Source organism: Sylvia atricapilla, chromosome 8, assembly GCF_009819655.1.
Source record: "Sylvia atricapilla isolate bSylAtr1 chromosome 8, bSylAtr1.pri, whole genome shotgun sequence".
In the NCBI taxonomy this organism is placed as follows: Eukaryota; Metazoa; Chordata; class Aves; order Passeriformes; family Sylviidae; genus Sylvia; species Sylvia atricapilla.
In genome coordinates, this window is record NC_089147.1 from 26,647,655 (window position 1) to 26,666,961 (window position 19,307).

General features: G+C 43.0%; 1 protein-coding gene across 1 annotated transcript; it reads right to left on the minus strand.

Moving 5' to 3' along the window:
* Positions 1-915: 915 nt before the first annotated feature.
* On the minus strand, positions 916-11,082 carry LRIT1 (leucine rich repeat, Ig-like and transmembrane domains 1). The gene is made up of 4 exons (XM_066324508.1): positions 10,739-11,082; positions 7,812-8,278; positions 4,274-4,579; positions 916-1,929 (listed from the first exon to the last, which is right to left on the minus strand). Exons 1-4 carry the CDS (start codon positions 10,858-10,860, stop codon positions 944-946), a joined length of 1,881 nt encoding a protein of 626 aa, XP_066180605.1. The 5' UTR covers positions 10,861-11,082; the 3' UTR covers positions 916-943.
* Between the last annotated feature and the right edge of the window lie 8,225 nt (positions 11,083-19,307).

Here is a 19,307-nt window from a genome sequence, read left to right on the forward strand (position 1 = left end):
CCAGGAGCACAGGCAGCAGTAACAGGGCTGGTTTGGGAATTTTTGCAAAACTCTCTAATGTAGCTTTTCCAGTACAATTACAAAGCATTACACCACCACACACAATGTAGGCTATTGAATGATCTTTATCTAGCTGGTATAAAAAAATTCTACTAATTATAATACAGGTACAAAATGCCAGCTAGGACTGATACTAAAAGACCTTTGATGTTGTTCCATATTTTTAGGACAGAGTCTAGGGCCAAAATGCAACCAGCAAATGCTCTCTATTGTGCATTCTTAGGAGTGGATTGGGTTTTGCCTCTTCATTTCTATCTCCTTTGCACATTTCTCTGAATTGAGAGCATTGAGTTGTGATTATGTTGGACATATTAGAAACAGTTGCTGTGCATCTGTATTTAGTGATCTATTAAGCATCAAGCTGCATGTTTCATGCAAACCGGGGGGATGTAAAAGGTGAGACTCTAAATCTTCACCTTCATAAGTATTTTTGTTAAATTTACTAAACTCTTCCTGGCTTGTCAACCAAAAGAACATCAAAAGATCTGAGAGTAAAATACACAGCATTTTGTAAAGCAGGTCCTAAACACCAAGCAGAGCACACTCAGAAATGTTGCTTAATGTCCTCACACTTAGTGTGCAGACTTCATTTGACAGAAAAAAAAAAAAAAAAACAAAAAAAAAAAAACAACCCACCAACCAGAAATAAAGTGTTCCAGGAGAAGGAGGCCATTATCACAGAAGCTTTTGACTGGGTACAAGGCAGCCAACCCCAAAACCCCAAGTGGTCTGGCCAAGATGTTTCTGTAAAGCTTGGGCACCCTCTTGTATCCTTTTCCAGCACATGTCAGAGACAGGAGCATGGCCAGGGTGGCCTGCAGTGCTGGAGCAGTCACATACAGCGCCACACTTTCCTCTGGGCGAGCTGACAGCCCAGGCGCTGTCAGCAGAAGTATTCATTAGGCTGTCCCTCTATCTTTGGTATGGCTTCCGAGTCCACGCTGGAGCGGGCAGACAGCAGCCTGTTGGACTCGTCAGGGGTGTGCCTGGTCAGGTACTCTCCCTCCACGCCCTTGGCCTTGGCCCCGGGGGACAGGCTTTCAAAGGTGACGTAGGACTCCTGAACGTCCTTGGGCTTTCGCACAAAGCATTTTTTGCAGCGCCGTTTCAGCGCTCCGCAGCACACCACCAGTGTCAGAGGAACGGCAATGACACAGGCCACGCTGATCACAACCACGTTGATGAGCTTCTGCGTCCCTCCTGCACTCACAACTTCATCCGTGGAAAATATGATGCACTGCTCCTTCCTGGGGATCAGCCCTTTCACACAGACACACACGATGTACTTGGTCTTTGGCAGCAGCCCGTACAGAGTGACCTTGGTCTTCCCTGGCTCCACATTGATCCGCCGCATGTCCCTCTCCCCAAAGACTGCGTAAAGGACGCTGAACACTGTGGTGTTCTTTGCCATGGGCGCCTTCCAGGCCAGGGTGATGCTCTGGTCCGTGTCCCCTATGACCCTGACAGACCTCACCATCCTCTCTGGCTCCTGCTGGCCCGTGGTGGGGCTCACCAGCAGGTTCTGGGGGTTGCTGTCCTGTGCCCCCTCGGGCAGCAGGAGGCTGTCCCCGGTGCCCGCCCCAGCCCCCAGGGTGGGCACAGTGGAGGTGGTGATAACATACCTGGCCACCAGTTTGTCGTTGTAGGCAGCTGCCTCCATCCCGCTTGCCTTCCCATTCCACGTGCCTTTGGCACTGGAGTTAGGCTCATCCGTGCTTTCCGAGTCTGTGATGATGAGCGAGATGAACGCCTCTGTTGCCCCCAGGAAATTCTTTGCTTTACAGATGTACTCTCCAGAGTCCAGGTAAGAGACCACAGGCAGGCCCAGGATAGACCAGCTCATCCCATCACTGGAAATCTCTTGGTGAACTGCAAGGCAGGAAAAAAGTTAAACAAACAGGCAATAATAAATGGAATTAATTCCATGTTTGTAAAGTATTAAGACTCCATCACCAAATATCTGCTTGATAAAGTATATGATAAAGAATCATCATTTCTGCTTGCCTCCAAGAACATTACAAAATCAAACTAAATCTAAGAAAAAGACTATGATAAGATTATGTCAGTATTTTAACTGCTTCAGAAGGAATATACGTGGAAAATTTGATGCTATTTCCTCCAAATTCACGTACAGTTTGAAAACATAACAGAAAAGGTTCTTTCATTAAAAATAAAAGCTTGAAATTTCTTATGTAGGCACAATATTCTTCAAAGGTTCAAAAGGTTCTTCAAAGAGTGGGAGGAGCAGGCAGCAACATGATCTATTTGAGCATTAGATGCAGACCATGAAGGAAAAGGTAAAACAAACAGTGGAGATTGTATTATAATAAACACACATGGACTGGCCTAGAGTATATGGAAAAATAGTTGAAAGATAATATCCCTTCTACTGCTCAGTCAGTGCAACCTCCTTACACAGGTGTAATCCATACAAGTGACATGTACATAGCTGAGTATTGATTTGCTCAAGTGATTTACTTGCAGGTTAAACCTAGCTTTTTTTTTCCTTTTTCTACTGGTGCAGAGAAAAAACCAAGAGTTGGGATCTTGTGGAAAGGTACCCTCTTCATTAATAAGCAGCCTCCTTAGGATGGGCACGTGCTGTCTCAGGCCTTTCCTGCTGAAAGGTAAACCAGGGAGATGTCTAAAAGGCGCAGGAAAGAGGATGCAAACTCCTCCCAGGCCATGGCAAACAGGGCCCCTTCCAATGGCAGTGAAATACAACGTAACAGAAGATTACTTTTTCAGTTTCATTATTTACTGAATGAGTACGTTAAAAACCATAAAGCTATGGGTTTACCTATGGCAATTATCTATACATACAGACTGTGGACTCTTTCTCACTCCTTTCTGCTCAGAACACCAGCATTTCAAATAGTCACGATATAGCATTGGCACATACAGCATTTCACATTGCTGAGAAATAACCTATCTTTCCAGCCAACTTTTTATTGAAAGGTGCTAGCATCTGATTTAAGGGGGCACAAGATACATCATTCTCAGTTACAGCTCAAAGTAAACTCAACAGAGGCTTTCAGGAAATCATGCCCTGCTTTATTTTTTGTGGTGGCTCTCTTTCAAGGAGGGATGCAGCGTGATGGGTACACATTATCATTATGAGGAGCACCTCTGCTACATCCTGCACATGGTGCACAACAGAGCAATGACTTGTGCAGATCCCAGAAAATGGTACTTATTACAAACGGTTCTACTGCTGTGAAAGAAAATTGCTCTCTCCCCTGCTCTGTGCACCAAGGAGCCCTGTAATCCTTTGAAGATCAGAGCCAATGCATAGCAATTAATCTGCTGGGTTTAGATCCTGTATGAAAGTCAGGGCAGGACTAGGATACAGGAGCATTCAGGGGGAATTGGAGGCAAGAAGGTTCAGGTCCTGACTGAAAAGTCCTGACAGGTCCTGTCCTTTTTTCTAGGACAAAAAGCTAAGGACAATTGTCTTCAGCAGAGCAAAGGTTCATTCCCTAAATTCCCCACAAATTAAAGGACTAGTGTTGCAATTACAGCTCCAAACTTCCTTGTGAATGGAAATGAAATCATGAACAGTCACAAAACCAGTGTCTGTCTGAAGGCTTCCCCCAGGAGAGGGGTGAGCACAGAAGAGGTGCTCAGACCAGGTGGTCAGGGTTCTTCCATAGACCTTTCCCCAGGAGAGCTTGTCAATCTATCAGAGGGAATGATTCCTTGGGGATATTCCCACTGAAGTGCTGTATCCTTCAGCAGTTTAATGGCTTTTTTGTCTTCTAACATATCAGTAATGCTGTATATGTTTGCAACCTTTTCTTTCTCCTGCAGCTGATCTGAATCCCAGTTGAATTCACATCAGACATCTCTCTGCCAGAGAAGTTTGCTAATGGATTAGCAAAAGAATAGATGAACAGAATATAGAATAATGTAATAATTCAGTGGGAAGCCTTTTCAGTGACTGAGCAACTAACTAACTGAAAACACTTTATTGCTACAGTTGGAGATATTTCATTTTGTTGGCTCCAACAGATTTGCAGAAAATCCCTCAACTGGTGTCACCACCACAATCGCTATGACACAAAGCAAACCCAGCTTCCTACACAGGATAACACGCCTTTATCTGATAACATTTAGACCAACATGCACAGTAATTTTCAGGTCCGTAGAAAACCCCAGTGCAGAGTGGATTGCAGCTGGCCCCGGTGTGCAGAGAAGCCCCGAGGGCACCCACCTGTGCCGTTCAGCTGAGCCCCGTCCGCCCTCCTCCAGCTGAGCTCGGGGATGGGCACGCCCGTGGTGCCGCAGCGCAGCAGCACCGTGCTGCCCAGAATGGTCTTCACCTTGGCCACAGACGTGTGCACCACGGGGCTCTGGCACTTCCTCAGCTCCACCTGGCTGAAGAAGACTCCTGCAAGGCTCCGGGGGGTGAAGCATTTCAGCCTGGGCTCGATGAAGGCTATGTTAGGAGACTGGAAATTTAGGAAGTGGACCATTTCGTACAGACTGCAGTCACACATCCAAGGATTGTCTTGCAAGCCTGTCAAAAAGAAATCAGGGCACTAAGTCACTCCAACAGCACCTTTCGTTTCTGCTGCTTTCATTTCTATTTTTCAGCAGGGGAAAAGTGTGATAGGCTCCCAATCTGGTCTACAAGAACTGCCTATGCAGGAGTATTGGGGTGGGGGATGTGTCCCCCCACTGCTGTTGGCTGAGCCTGATGAATCCCACAGTTGCCAGAATGGAATAAATGTGCCTTGCTGAAGTATTTCCAAACCTGAAATCATATACTTTAAGTTCAATGCAGGATTATTCATATCATGAAAACCTTGTGATTTGTGCACATAAAGAAGCAAAACAAGAATTTATTATAAACACATTTCATTCCAGGATGAAAAAACAAGAAGTCATGGGAGAAGGGCTGCGGATTCTTTTGGCATGAGGAGACTATGAAGTCTCAGACAGGCCAGAAAATGCTTCTCATTGGACATTCTTAAAATATTAGCCAGATTGTCATGCCACTTTTCACACCTGCAGTAGCTGATCCTACTTGCCTGTCATAGTTCTCTTCCAGCCCTGTTATTCTAAATTATTTTCATTACTTTGATAATCAGGTGCTTTTCCTGAAATGCTAATTTATACTGGATAAAATGAAAGAACTGTTTTAAGGATTAAATGGAAGAGTATGGCTATTATAGTATATAAAAAACATAGATAGACCATAACTATATTAAGGCTATACACACAGGAAGAGATATATTGAAAAACACGCCCCTGTTTCAGACTCTTGGAATGCTTCTCTTCTTTATTCTGCTCTCCCAGTTTGCACCTATTGAATTCCAGTTCTGAAAAAATGATATATTTTTTTTAAAAATCCTGTGAAGATAGTACTGAAAAAAACCCAAATTTGGAACTAGAGCAATGCATACCCATGAACAGAAGTTGCTGTATTCTGATTTAATCTGTGTCATCCTACTTACAAATGTTCACATCCAGCTGTGCTGTGGACAGGCTGTGGTCTCTAATGATTTTGGCTGGCAGAATTGGCACTAAGGATATAAATGCCTTCTAACCCTAGGCACACATTTGAAGCCTAAGCCAGGAGCCTGGCTCCCAGGCCTCCTGCCTGTCACAGGAGTGAGATCTGCTCCCTCCAAGGGGGCTGCACCTCCTCTTTTCCATGCACAGCCCAAGGACATGCCTGGGGGCTGGCACCTGCCTGAAAGGGAAGAGTACTAATATTCCCTCAAACTGGTTTAAAAGATGCTGCTGAAAAAATTCTTCTGAGTGCATTTTATATCTTCTTCCCTGGGCTTAGACGAGGATCTGGAAGTGATGGGTTTTGGCAGAAGGTCAGTTCTTGTAAATTAATATGTTAAAGTGAAGGGGACTAAGTAAATAATGAACATTCAGCTTGGCTTTGTTGTTTTACGGCATTTTTGCTGGCAGTTTCTAGCTCATGCACTGGATAACAACTGATCCCAGGTTCCCTGGCAGGTGCCCCAGCTCCAGCTGAAGCAGCAGCACCCACAAGGCCCAGTGAGGCCTCCGCTGTCCTGCAGCACAGTTCCATGGGCTCCCATGGCAGTCCTTATGTGGAAAAGCTTGCAGCCTTGCCACAGAATACTAGCCAGCAACTTAGCACAGGAATTACTTCTCCTTGAAGGAGTGATGCACTGCAAACAAGGAGTGGATTGGGCTGACTCTTTTATTATTCATGATTTTTTATGCCTCCATCAGAAACAGCGATGAGCAGAGTGAAACAGAAACACACATCTGTGTTTTCCCAGCCTGCTCCTGTGAGGGACATGCATTTTATCTACCTGGTTCCTATGGGTGCCCACAGGATAGGACATAGAAGCTGGAGTGTCTGCCCATTACTGCATTAATTTTAGCATTACACTCATATGGCTACATGAATTTTTTAGGATCCTGGCACAAGCAACCTGTGCACAGCTGGATACTTCTCAGTTTGGCCACGTGCACTGAGGCGTGATCTGTTCTTCCTGATAAAACACTCCTAATCTATATTGAATGGAATAACATTTTTACATGTAACTTGACTCCAAAACTAAAAAGGAAAAAGTATGACCTAGGCAGTCTTGCCACAAATGAAATGGGCAACCCCAAACTGCCAGTTTTGGCTTAAAGAACTTGTTACTGCATCTGGCTAAACAGGATAATGAAACACCTGCTTCTCTCCTGATGTTACTGAAACCTTCAGCATCATCTGCTGAGGACACTAAAAGCTTTGTAGGTGGTAGTTTGCATTTTTTTAAAGTCTTGTATCTCTTTCCACTGCAATCCAGTTTTAAAAACTTCACCTCCCTAAATTTATCAAGGGAACAAAGAGCAGCAGGTACTTGCCAGAGTGAGAGGAAACATGCAGTGCCTCTGCTGAGGTTCTCAGCAGGTGCCTGAACTCACACCCCTGCCTGCAGAGGTGACTCACACCTCAGTCAGTGGGGCTCTGTCAGCAGATGGCAATAGCTCTGAGCCATCACCAACCTGCCGTGGATTTGAACAGTGAACAGTGGCTAAAAGACCATGTAATGATCCCATGAGCTCAATAGGGAATGGCTCAAAACCTCACCTGGGCATCCTGCAACTGTGAGACAGCCTGACACAAAAATGGACAATTGCCTCAAAGCCATACCTCTGAGGAGCCTCAGCTGCCACCAAAAAGGGTGTTCTTGGAGCTTCATAGCTGCTCTTCAAGGCAGCACTATCTTGGTGTGTTTGGGTAGACTAGGGTTTAATTCTATGTGAACAGATAAACAAGGCTCTGGGAAGAGCAGATTGGCAAATTGGCAGCTCTGACCCAGATTTTATGCTCAGTCGTGGCATTATTCCTCTTTAATTTAGGCATGATAAATTATCCATCTTTTTATTTAGCTCTGCTTAAAATGGGTCATTCCAAACACAGTGCTGTTAGAAAAGAGCACACAAATGATGAAGAGCTGTAAACATATTTATATTTCTATCCAAAATGGCAGTGGCAATAACTAAAAAAGCCTTGAGTGAGAGTCACCAATTGTGTGCAAAGATCCAAGCAAGTAATCGAATTTATAGCATAATAAGATGGATGTGATGAGCCTGAGGTGAGTCTGCTAATATGCAAATGAATTCACACACATTATTTGGGGTATTAAATTGCACACATATAACAGCAGTGTACTTGCTATGGTAACCACAGCGAGTGAAAATGCTGCAAGAAGAGGAGGAACTCTTGACATTTGTGCCTCCTGCAAAATGGCAGGCGCTTCTCTTACCTAGGATGATCTTGGAGTTGTCATTGGGGAAGTAGGGAACAGCCTGGAGGTTGGCCCAGGTGGCAATGAGAGCCTGAGGAAGAGTCATCAGCTTGTTGCTGGACAGATCCAGGTATGTGATATTCTTGACATAACGAGCAGCATCCGGAGGGATGGAGGTGAGTTCGTTGTTGTGTAAATCCAGAAGCCTCAGCTGGGGCATGCCAGCCAGGCTTTCCCAGGGGAAGGATATTAAGTTGTTCCCATCCAGCCTCAGCTCCTGCAGACGACGAAGGCCCTTGAAGGTGATCCCACTGAGGCTGGCCAGGGAGTTATAGGGCATCCAGAGGTACTCCAGGTTGTGGAGCAGGTGGAAAGCCTCTCCCGGCACCCTGCGGATGGCCGTCTTTTCTATCCGAAGCTTGGTTGTGTCGACAGGGATGTTCACAGGAGGGAGAGTCATCTCTGGGTCATTACACAGCACTGTCCTGGTGGGGAAAGACAAGGACAAGCAAAGACGTGACTTTCTTTTACTTTGAAAAGAATTGAAACCCTATTTTAATGCAAGATTTTGATCAGCCTTTACTTTTTCACAAGATTTCTTCTTGTCACTTCTTTCTTGCTGCTGGTATCTGCATCATCACTGTAAATACATCAACTTGCAGTAATTCCTATGTGCCTTCTGACTGTAGAGATCACAGTGTTGTACCTCTCCTGGAGTAGTGTGAGTCCACATCTGGCCCATTTAGTGTTCCTGTTGAGTTTTGCTATCAGTTTTTTTAGATGATAGACAGCAGTGACAACAATCATGCACAACAGAGGATTCTAGTGCAAATTAAAACAAAAGGATCCATAAATTGAACTATAAAAGCCCTACAAAAAGAATGACATGTGGGAGGACAAGAAGTTATATAGATTAAATGGGACACAGGAACTCTGGTTTGAGAAATGAGGATAAGAAAGCAAGCTAACAACTCCTTGGAAATACTCTGGAGCAAGCTCTGCTTTAGTATGGAAGGTGTGTAAAGATGGAAGCAGTCACTGCACCTCAGGCATGTATAGTCATGAGAGTGAAAGCAAAGAAAATTAACTCTTTGGAAAATGCTATACTGAAAGCAAGGCAGATTTATGTGTTCTAAACATTCCTCCCCATTTCTAATCTCTAGAGGTAAAACATGAAAAGCCTGTGCTGCGTTTTTGCAGCCTTCCTACAAAAAAAAAATGTGACTTGGGATTGTAGAGAGCAGTGAGAAACGAAGGGGGACAAAACAGGTCTCTCAGACTGAATTTTAATTTGCCTATCAGCAAGTAGAGGAAGGCAAGTTCTTAACAAAATACCAAGCCACCTACAAAAGGTAACAGGCTAGATGGGCGTGTTCCACTCCACTTGCTGAACAAGACACCACAAGAAATGTAATGTGATCAGTCAAGTAACATTTTCCCATCACACTGCCTCTATAAACAGAATATTACAAAGCTGTCAAAACCAGACTGGTTTTGGCTGAAGCAATTACTTCTCTACTATCAACAAAACATATAACATTGCTGAACTGCTCAGGCAGTTTTATTAGATTTATGAGATTTAAATGCTATTTGAGCCTACAGTTAAATTGTTCATTTATAATCAAAACACAGTACATTACTCTCACCCTATACTTTTATTGTGGCATTAAATCCTGCCCACCCTCTGCTGAAAGTTGAGATTTTTAAGAAGATAAAAATCTATCAAATAAGAAAAATCCAGAAATCCACTTTTAATAAAATATTTTTCTTTGTGTAGTCATGTCACAAAATGTTTACTGACAGAAAGACCATAGTAGTAAAACAGAATGCTTCTCATAGTGTCCCTAAATTATGTCAGTGAGCACAAACATTTAATCTACGGGATAATCTCCTTCTAGTGAGAAATATGGATCATAATGCAGAAAAAAGGTCTCCTTAAGGGACTAATGGGTATTTGCTTTATTATGTATCTTACGAAAATGCACAACAGCTTTTTCCAGTCACTGAGAGCAAATTCCCCTGGGAACTGTGACATTTATGGAGCAATAATTGCCTCTCACGCTGTTACACTCGCTTTTAACAATTGCAGGCTACTTGTGTCTCTACCATGCCTCTTCTTACTGGGAAAGTCTCTACTATTGAATCTATAGCACCATAAAAGAGATGAGAAAGCAGAGCTATTTCATGGAGTTCCAAAATACCTCATTTCAGTAATGAAAAAATATTTCAGTCTTGAAACAAACGTTTATTACAAAGGATTTTGCAAATCCTGTATCTCTGTCACAAAACCTCTCCTGTGCTGTGAACCACACCTTATGAAAATACGGCCTCTATTTTCTTTAAGTCAGACACTTTGTGCTTACCCTTTAGAAGGACTCTTTTATAACAGTCCTCCAGAGAAATGTATGTACAATGGCTTTGCATCCAAGATGGATGTCCTTCTAGTCTTCTCTTTTTTAACAGAAAGTTTCCAGTCTGAGAATTAACTTTTTTTATTGCTACTGTCTGGGTTTTTTATTGCTATGCCTAAAATCTCCAGCTGAAGGAATTTTTTTAAAGTAAATTGTTGGGTTTGGTACCACAACATGAATCAAATCTAGTCACACTTCAGCAACAAACCAGCAGAGCAGAATAAAACCTTTCAGAATCAGAATTTTTCAGCATAAAGGTTAAAAAATAAAATATTGTTTAAATTTTATCCTCTTTTTGCCATTACGCCAGCAATAATTATGTCACTTCTGTTCCCACAGAGAAGATGCCCAAACGCTTTCTCTGAAATCAGCTTACTGTGTTTTCAGAAGCTAATCCTCTGCAAATAGAGCTATAGAGCAACACAGAGCAACGGGGAAAAATAACGGCCACGAAGTCCAGACCCAATCTTTCCCCCTGCGAGCATCCTTCCCGAGGAGCAGGAGCACCCCCGAGCCCGCGGCAGCCCGGCGTACCTGGCCTTGGTCCCCGCGCTGAGGCTGTGGAAGGCGCAGCTGCACTGCGAGGGGCAGGAGGCGGCGGCCCGGGGCAGCCCCGCCAGCGCCCAGCAGCACAGCACGGTCACCGCCAGCCACATGGCCACCTGGAGCGCACCTGGCTCTAGGCAGCGTGGAGGGCTTCGCCTATTGTTTTATCCATCGGCCGCTCACATCTTGTTAACTCCCTTTTGTTTTCAGCCACGCTGTGATCTTCCAGCCCTCGCTGAGTCCGTCAGATAAAAAAGGATAGGCAGGGATTAAGGATGGGGACTTGAGTTATTTTCATGAAGGTGCTTATTGCTTCCTGGAACCGTGCTAACAGTGTTTCTTCCTTCGGCAGCCCCTCCACAACGCTCTCCTCGGGCAGTCCGGGGCTCTCATGCAAGAAAAGAACAAACGTATTTTTGGCGGACCTACATAACGGGCAAGATAACTGTTATCTAACCAGGAATTAGCAATAATTTACTTCCCCGCAGAGGTATTGGGAAGAATTAAAACAGTTATTTCTGCTAATGGAATGTAAGCCTTCTATCGAAGAACACTAAAATATATAGGGAGTGATGCTATTAAAAGGCTTAATTTTCTTTTAAAGGCTCCTAGTTTGATAAAGCAATTATTGAACTGTTGGCAACAAGCCCGATACTGATAAACAGTTAATAACCCAGTAAAAAGTACATATTTCAGCTCCTACCAGAGCTGGCAAACACCTGCAGGGCTGACCACTGTGCTCTAACTCGCTGACACAGCTAAGCTCAGATAAAGGACCCTTTTGGGGAGTTCCACCTGCTGCAGGGCTGTGTGGCAGGAATTCAGGAATGCTAAAAAAAGCTCAGCTGTGTCTTAAGGTCAGTCGAAGACTCACCTCACTTTTCCAGCATTCCTCCCTGTTGTGGACCTGTTGATACTGTTTTTCCTTTAATACATCATGGGAATTCACCACTTAGAAGTGCAGCAATAACATACCTATCTATGTACAAACTAACCTGAAGGTTAATGAAAATGCTTACATCAATGTTGTTGCTAAAAAAGATTGCTTGCCAGAATTTCTGGAGTGGAGCTTTTCTTCTGCAGAGTTCATCCTGTGTTCCTCCAGTAAAATTATGCTGGTAATTTTTCAATAATTCTGGGTAGTCAACTTTCAAAGCTTCAAGGTCATGTAGATGTGGTTTGGGGCTAACTATTAAACAGACATTTTATGGTGCCATAATTTCACATGAGCTTGTTTCACAAGTTACTCTGATAATTAATTAAGACTTGCAGAAATCATTTATTGAGAGGATGGCCCAAAGGATTACTTTTCCCCCTGCCATTTTCACATTCTACATTTACTGTTGTTCAAAGAGAAATTCAAGTATCTCATTATTTATTTCTGAAGAGATGAGAACATAATGCATTTCTGCTCATTCACTATCCATAGTTGTTCTCTCATTGACTTCCATTAGGTCCCATTTCTAGATTTAATGATTTCTCAGCTCCCTTAATGATCTCCAAGCTAAGACCAAGCTTATTAGTTTCTTTTTAGTGTACTCATTGGTCAACTTGCCTTGCTGCCCAGACTCTGCCTCAGCTCGATACTCACAACATTGACTGAAACATCTGAAGTTAAATTCTACTTGAAAAGGCAATGCAACATAATTAACCTCTTGCATCTGTTTTTTTTTTTTTTTTTCCAATGCACCTGATAAAGTAGTTGCCCTCTATTGGAGCTCTCAGATAATAAACTTGTAGAAAGTAGAACTGTATTGTAAGGTTTGCTTTCATGAACCTCAATTTTGCCTCACTAATGAAACATTTAAGTTACCACTAAATGTCAGGAGCAGTAGAAGTAAACTTAATTTGTAAAAATCAACAGCAATCAATAAAGCATGCTTTAGCAGCAGCTAATGCTCTGCACTTTGTCAAGAAAGCTGCTATTTACTTAACATGACAGAGTCACTTCTGAACAAAAAAGAGAAAGACCTGAAGGTAGGCTGAGAGATTAATAAAACCAGATAAATAAAAGAGGTAACATTAACAGGTCTCACATCTTGGAGTGTATTCACAAGTGTGTCTCTGGAAGGAGGAAAAGGGAGGGAAAAGGACTCAAGGAGACTGGGGTCAACTAATAACCCAGTTATGTTTTATCAGCACTTACATGTTGGAGTTTTCTCTCCCTGTTGACTGTATTATCTTATAATCCTTCATCAATACATCACCAGCAAATGATGCAAATGATGGGTTCACCATCAAGGCACAGATACACCCATGTTAGGGTTGATCTGAACGGTCACGAGAGTGGGTCTGCCCCCTCACCCTGTGGAAACTCATCAAGAGGTTCATCAGGAGGTGTGGAAACCAGCTCAGGTAGGCTTTGGACATAAGGAACTGGAGGAGAAAGGAGTGGAGGAGGAAGGCCTTGATGTACAGGGAGTAGATATATTCCTCTGGATCACAGGCTTCATAGATCATAGAATCATACAATGATTTGATTTGGTTTGGAAGGGACCTTAAAAGATCACCTAGTTCCAAATGTGCTGGGACAACGTCCACTAGAACTGGTTGCTCAAAACTCCATCCAACCTGGCCTTGAACACTTCCAGGGATGAGGCATCCACACATTCTGTTCCCATGCTTCATTGCTTCATAATCAGTCAAGAATTTCTTCCTAATATATAATCTAAACCTGCCCTCTGCCAATTTAAAGTGATTCCCTCTTGTCGCTACATGCCCTTGAGCAAGAAGTCTCTCCAGCTTTCTTGTAGACTCCCTTTAGGTACTGCAAGGCTGCTCCAAGGCCTCCCCAGAACCTCCTGTCCTCCAGGCTGAAGAACACCAGTTTTCTCAGCTTACCTTCATAGGAGAGATGCTCCAGTCTCTGATCATCTTCATGACCCTCCTCTGGAACTGTTCCAGCAGGTCCAGGTCTTTTTGTTGGGAGTCTCTGAACTGGATGCAGTAGGCGAGTTGAAGTCTCAGAATGGAGCCAGCAGAAGAGAACGAAGAGAATCAGTGAAACAAAGACAGTGAAAAGAGATCTTTAAAACTTTATGAGCACATGCCACTACAAGGACTGCTTGAAGCAGCATTGATGAGCGGGCTGCAAGAAGATGCTGCTTCTGCTTACATTCACATTCCCTCCCTAATTCAGGGAGATGGAAGAAATAAATCTGGAAGCAAAATCTGATTACTGTGTTTAACAGACTATGAATTCACTTCAACACAAAATTCTGGTTAATCCTGAAGCACTGTTTGCCGTACAACAGCTTTCTATATTTTCATGGTATTTTTAAGCCTTAAGTGTATGATCTCCTCCCAACTACTGAACAGTTGTTCACTCATTATGCTATGTAATGCAAACTGAACTGTCATTAGATAATTTCCTTTTAAGTGCAGGTGATATTTATTTGAGACTTTAAAATCAATATCACATTTTGCAGTGCAAAGTAAAAACATTTTTTTCATGACAGACAATCCCACTCCATAATGAAACTGGAGGGGGGAGTTAGGCTCTTTACTTAAAGAAAGAAAATGAAAGTGGGAGTTAGGCTCTTTACTTACAGTTCTGCACTCCAAATCATAAAAATTGTGCTCCTTGCTGTTTACTTAGGAAAGGAAGTAAACAGTTCCTTCTCTGCACCAAACTAAAAATACTAGCTGTAGGAAAAAACATTCAAAGAAGCAATGAGAAAGCGTCATTCATCTGAAGTGTAAGAATTTGTTTTGCATTCTATGAGAAGAACCTGATCTCCCATTTCTATTTTTGGTGTAAACAAATGCAAAGCAAGTGGGGTCAAAGTCTACTGTCAGCAAAGTTCAGCACATGGCAATCTTTGTTATTTTTCTTAGGTGGGGTTATAATTGAGAGAAAAATTTTTGCTTTGTACTTAATAAGATTAAGTGAATTATTTGACATCATAATTTCCTTTTTTTTTTTTTCCCCAGAAAAGCCAGAAATGTTTTGTCAGAAGACTCTGCTCACAAACTCTAAAGGTAAATCTGAGTGACAAACACAGAGTACTCCACTAAGCCACTCATTTTTAATATGGCAATTGGACAGAATTTATTTTTGTTTTCTCCATGTACTTAGAAAAATATGGCATAAAGCAAATCAAACAGCATATATTAGCATAAATGAAAGCCATAAAATACCTTATTATCATGATTTTGCATGAAGGATTTTATTAGCAGGCAACACAGGCCAGGCACTAAATCAATTTCATTAGGTAAATGCAGCTCCAAGAAGCTTCTGGCAGGACACTTGTAAAGTGGAAAATCCTTCCCACTGATGCAAGTCGAGAGCACGTTAATGCATTACGTCATTCTAAATTGGATCTTGCATTTAATGCTGATGAAGGCAGCTCCTTCAGACCTATAGGACCAGTCATTACCAGAGCTCTGGACATGCTGAACAAATAAAACAAACCCACACAGCTTTTGGCATGGCACGTTACAAGTCTATCAGTGGTACTTGTTTTGTGTTGGTTGTTACAGCGAGTGCAGAAGAGCAGACATGAGGGCAGACCTCTGGCCCCTGGGGGAGATAAAGTCACCTCCCTCACGAATGCCTCACTAGACCCATTTCTGTCCATGCAGCAGAAGCTGCCCTACAAGGCCCCAGTGTGGTCAGCAGTGCCCAGCAAGGAGAAGGCTGGCAGAGGGTGGAGGGGTGTAAACCAACCCACCTGGTGTCCCTGTCTGCTCCCTCTGGGCTCAGCACCAAGAGCAGCCTCGCCCTGGCTGAGGCAGATGTGAAGTGCTGGGTGTCTGTGACACCACTGCAGAGCCTCCAGGTCCAGTGGAGAATGAGCCCCTCACCAGCAGCCAAGGTAAGCTGGACACAAACTCTTGCCTCACCTTAGGGGAGGAGTGGGCCGTCCACCATGGCCATGGCTCTTCTATTCTTCTTCTACAAAGCCCTCATAGTGACAGGCAAACTCCACCAGGACTGGACATTCAGGGCCCCAGAGTGAAATTCTCTGGGACAAATGCATTAAACAGCATTAAATGTCTTTTGTGAACTCCTGAAGGAAAGCAGCAGACGATCTGATTGTCGGGGAGTTACCAAAACATACGCCTAGCACAGAATAAACATCTGTCCAGCAGCATCATTCTCACTGAAAATAGTACTATTCTGTGAGATGCCTCAGCCACATACACATCCACAATAGTCCAGGTTAATGACTGGACATACCATGGTCATATCTGATGTATTTTAAATGAGTGAAGCTTTCTTAGGTTTATATTCCTGGTCCCATATCTCTATTGTACCTTTATTGCCTAAAATCTAGTAGAGTTCCATCAGTTCAACAAAATCAGTCAACTTTGGGCTTAGCATCCTCAGCTGCACGACACAGGGGGTCATGCAGTAATATTGCTGACTGCAACCACCTTTTCTGATTTGGACCTTAATAGTATTAGTCTAAGTCCTGCAGAGTCACCTCTGCTTAGGGAACAGTGGCTGTTTTATTTTGCTTCTTCAGGCATGCAAGAAGAACTTCCAGCATTGTTTCTCTGGCTCCTGAGTGCAGATGGAGCACAGTGTTCTACACAGCAACGCTCTGCCCTTTTGCCAGTCTGACAATCACCAGCCTTCCTACTCTGGTTTACCTGAATACAGCCCCGAGATTTTGCAGGCTGAATACATACCTTTGTGAGAGTTCTAGTAAATTTCTTGGAAGCTGCAAGTCTCACAGGGACCAAGAAAAATTTTGGGAAAACAAAACAAAACAAGTATAAAGAACAAGAAAAGGAAAGCTTTTACCTTGTGTATTTTTAATTTTTAATGTTATTTTCTCTGCCTGTTCCATCCAGTAACTGTAAATAAAGCCTAGATCAGACTAGATAATTAATACATTCAGGTTTTATATGAGAAAAAAATTTAGATTAATCCCTCCAAAAGTAAACACAGATCTTACACTGGAGTAGAGGAACGCTCAACTCAGAATGCAGAATTCAGGCTAAAGTAATGTTTGTGAGGGAAATATCAGCAGGAAGTTCGGGGAAATCCCGACACACAGACACTGGTAGAGGACTGCTAAGACAAACAAGATATACAATACTACAGTGGTGGGAAAAAAGGTGCCATATGTGGTCTATAAGTTCATCTACATCCATGGTCAGTAGCACAGGCTCATGAGGAATGGTTCAGGGACAATCACGTTGCTTCTTTACATGAGCAATATTAAACAGGAGAGCTGGTGTGCAAATCCTCTCTTAATACAACTAAAGCCCCTTTTGAAAGCAGAGGGTTTTTTTGATAACCGGGTACTGGTCTTTGAACTGTAATCCCTGGAGGAGTTATTCTTCTGCAGTGGGAAGGTCTCAGCACCAAGGGGGAAATACTCTAACAGGGTTAGGTACTTCCTGCAGGATGTAGGACTGCCTTCTCCTTCAAAGTCCTGAAATACATCACTATTCAGCAGAGAGAGACAGCATATTTCACTATACTGTGAATATGTATATGACTCAAAACCTAGTGGGCTAACTGAAAGAAAAACACATTTATAGGTATCTAAAATGCATTTTGAGGGGTAACAAATCAGGACAACAATTACACATATTTGATAACGATCATGATCGGTACATCCAGCAAAGACTAAGAAGTCTAGGATGCAATAAATGTTCTAGTAACTTTATTAATTTTATAGCCTGGGTGGATATGCATATATTTATGAATTACATATTCAATTTATGGTGAATTAAGCTACCTGTCTCTGGAGAGGTAACTCAAACAGTAGAGGCAATGATTCCCAGCTCTACAGGAAGTTCTGACTCTCTAAAGACTGAGGAGCAGCAGTAGGCAGGAAAGCCAGTCCCAGTGCTGCCTGGTCCCAGGCATTGCATCCTCATGGAGCCAAACACAGGGCTAATGTGTCGTATTTGGGGAGCAGGTGATGGATCTGGGTCCTTTTTTGAAGATACTTTCCCACAGCACTGCTCTGGCTCTGACTCTGAAGTTGACCCTCTTAGCTTTCTTACTTCCCACCGAGTTTATAGCTCCTTCATTTTTTCTCAGCATGGCCAAGGAGCTTTCCCCACATTTTATCCCCGACCTTGATGCTCTCTCTGTACTTGCAAGTGAGCCTTTCTCTGCACAGACAGGACCCCATCCTGCCCTGGGGCCCTCACACCCTCCCCACCACTCCTGGGGCTGCCACACTCACTCCCCAAAGCACAGCCACTGGCTCCTGCCTGCCCCCCACTTCCTTGCCCTGCCCAGGCCTTCATCTTCCTCCAACAGCTGAGACAACTGCAGAGAAAATCAGCTTGAGCAGGGTGTTACACTGCCAGACTGTTGAGGAGAAGGGTTATTACGTGGCTGCAGGCCCTTCCAAATGACTGACACACACTGGTGTGATGACCTTTTCCCTGCATCGTCCCTCCTATGGCCAACACCTGGTGCCTATTTACAAACTGGGTCATATTCCCTATCACTCCTACCAAACTGAAACAGATTTACACAACTGCAACTAGAAGGTCTCCAGACAATACACTTTCTGTTCCCTTTCCTTGGCAAACAGCCGTTCCCATGAGGACCAAGATTCCCACTCATTTCAGAGATACCAAACTGCAGTTCTGGGTGACTGCATTCCCAGCCTGCTTCTGATGAACTGCTGCTGGTTCTCATTTAAAGGCATGCTTCAACATAAAAAGTCAAATTTGGCTAAACCTGAATCAGAAGAAAGGATTAGGAAGGCAGAGGAATAATAATACATCAATTTAGCAAAGTTCTTGCTGTGAATATAAAATACTGTGTCAGTAATCTGCATTGATTGCTTGAAGAAAATTCAGAGTGCATGAGCACTCTGTTATCTTTGAACTGCACCTTTTTTATTGTGCTTGTACCAATGCATATTTTACAAAGATTAATATGCTTCCACCAGATCTATACAGTTCTATGAAATCCATAGGGACATCTGGCAAGAACATATTATACATTTTTTTTGTGTATTCCTTGAAAATAGATTAGTAACCAGTGAAATATTCTTGAGTGAGAGGGTAAAAGGAAATGGATCTGGTATTGATGCAGAAAGGAGATCAGTGGAATTCAAAATATTAAGTTCTAGGATAACATCAGGTTGAGCAAAAGACCTTTCCCCCTCAATCTGGAAAAAGCAGGTAGCTATCGAAAGAGTGCATAAAACAGAAAGGGATCATTAAAAACTTCATTACTAAGGAGTTAATGAGTGTCTTTGGCAAACCTGTTATCATTTGTATGTTTTCCCTGACTTGACAGGAATACACAATGTGAGGTTATGTCTTACATAAATAGGACAGAAAGGAAATTAATGCATTTTTACCAACAGGAAAAAGAACTGTCATTAGAAGATTCTACCAATACGTATTCCTTATTTGTACCTTCTCTTCGCTTGAAGAAAACCATTTACAATCTGAACTTCTAGCTGAAGTTAGCAGCCATATTGGACCATGTATCATTCCATACTATCTCAACACACCCTTAGAAAGTCAGCTTAACACAGCATCAGCAAAGGCATTAAGAGACTGATGCATAAAGTTCCTGTCAACATGAATTTCACTTGAGTCAGATGCTGAACTGCCACTGGAA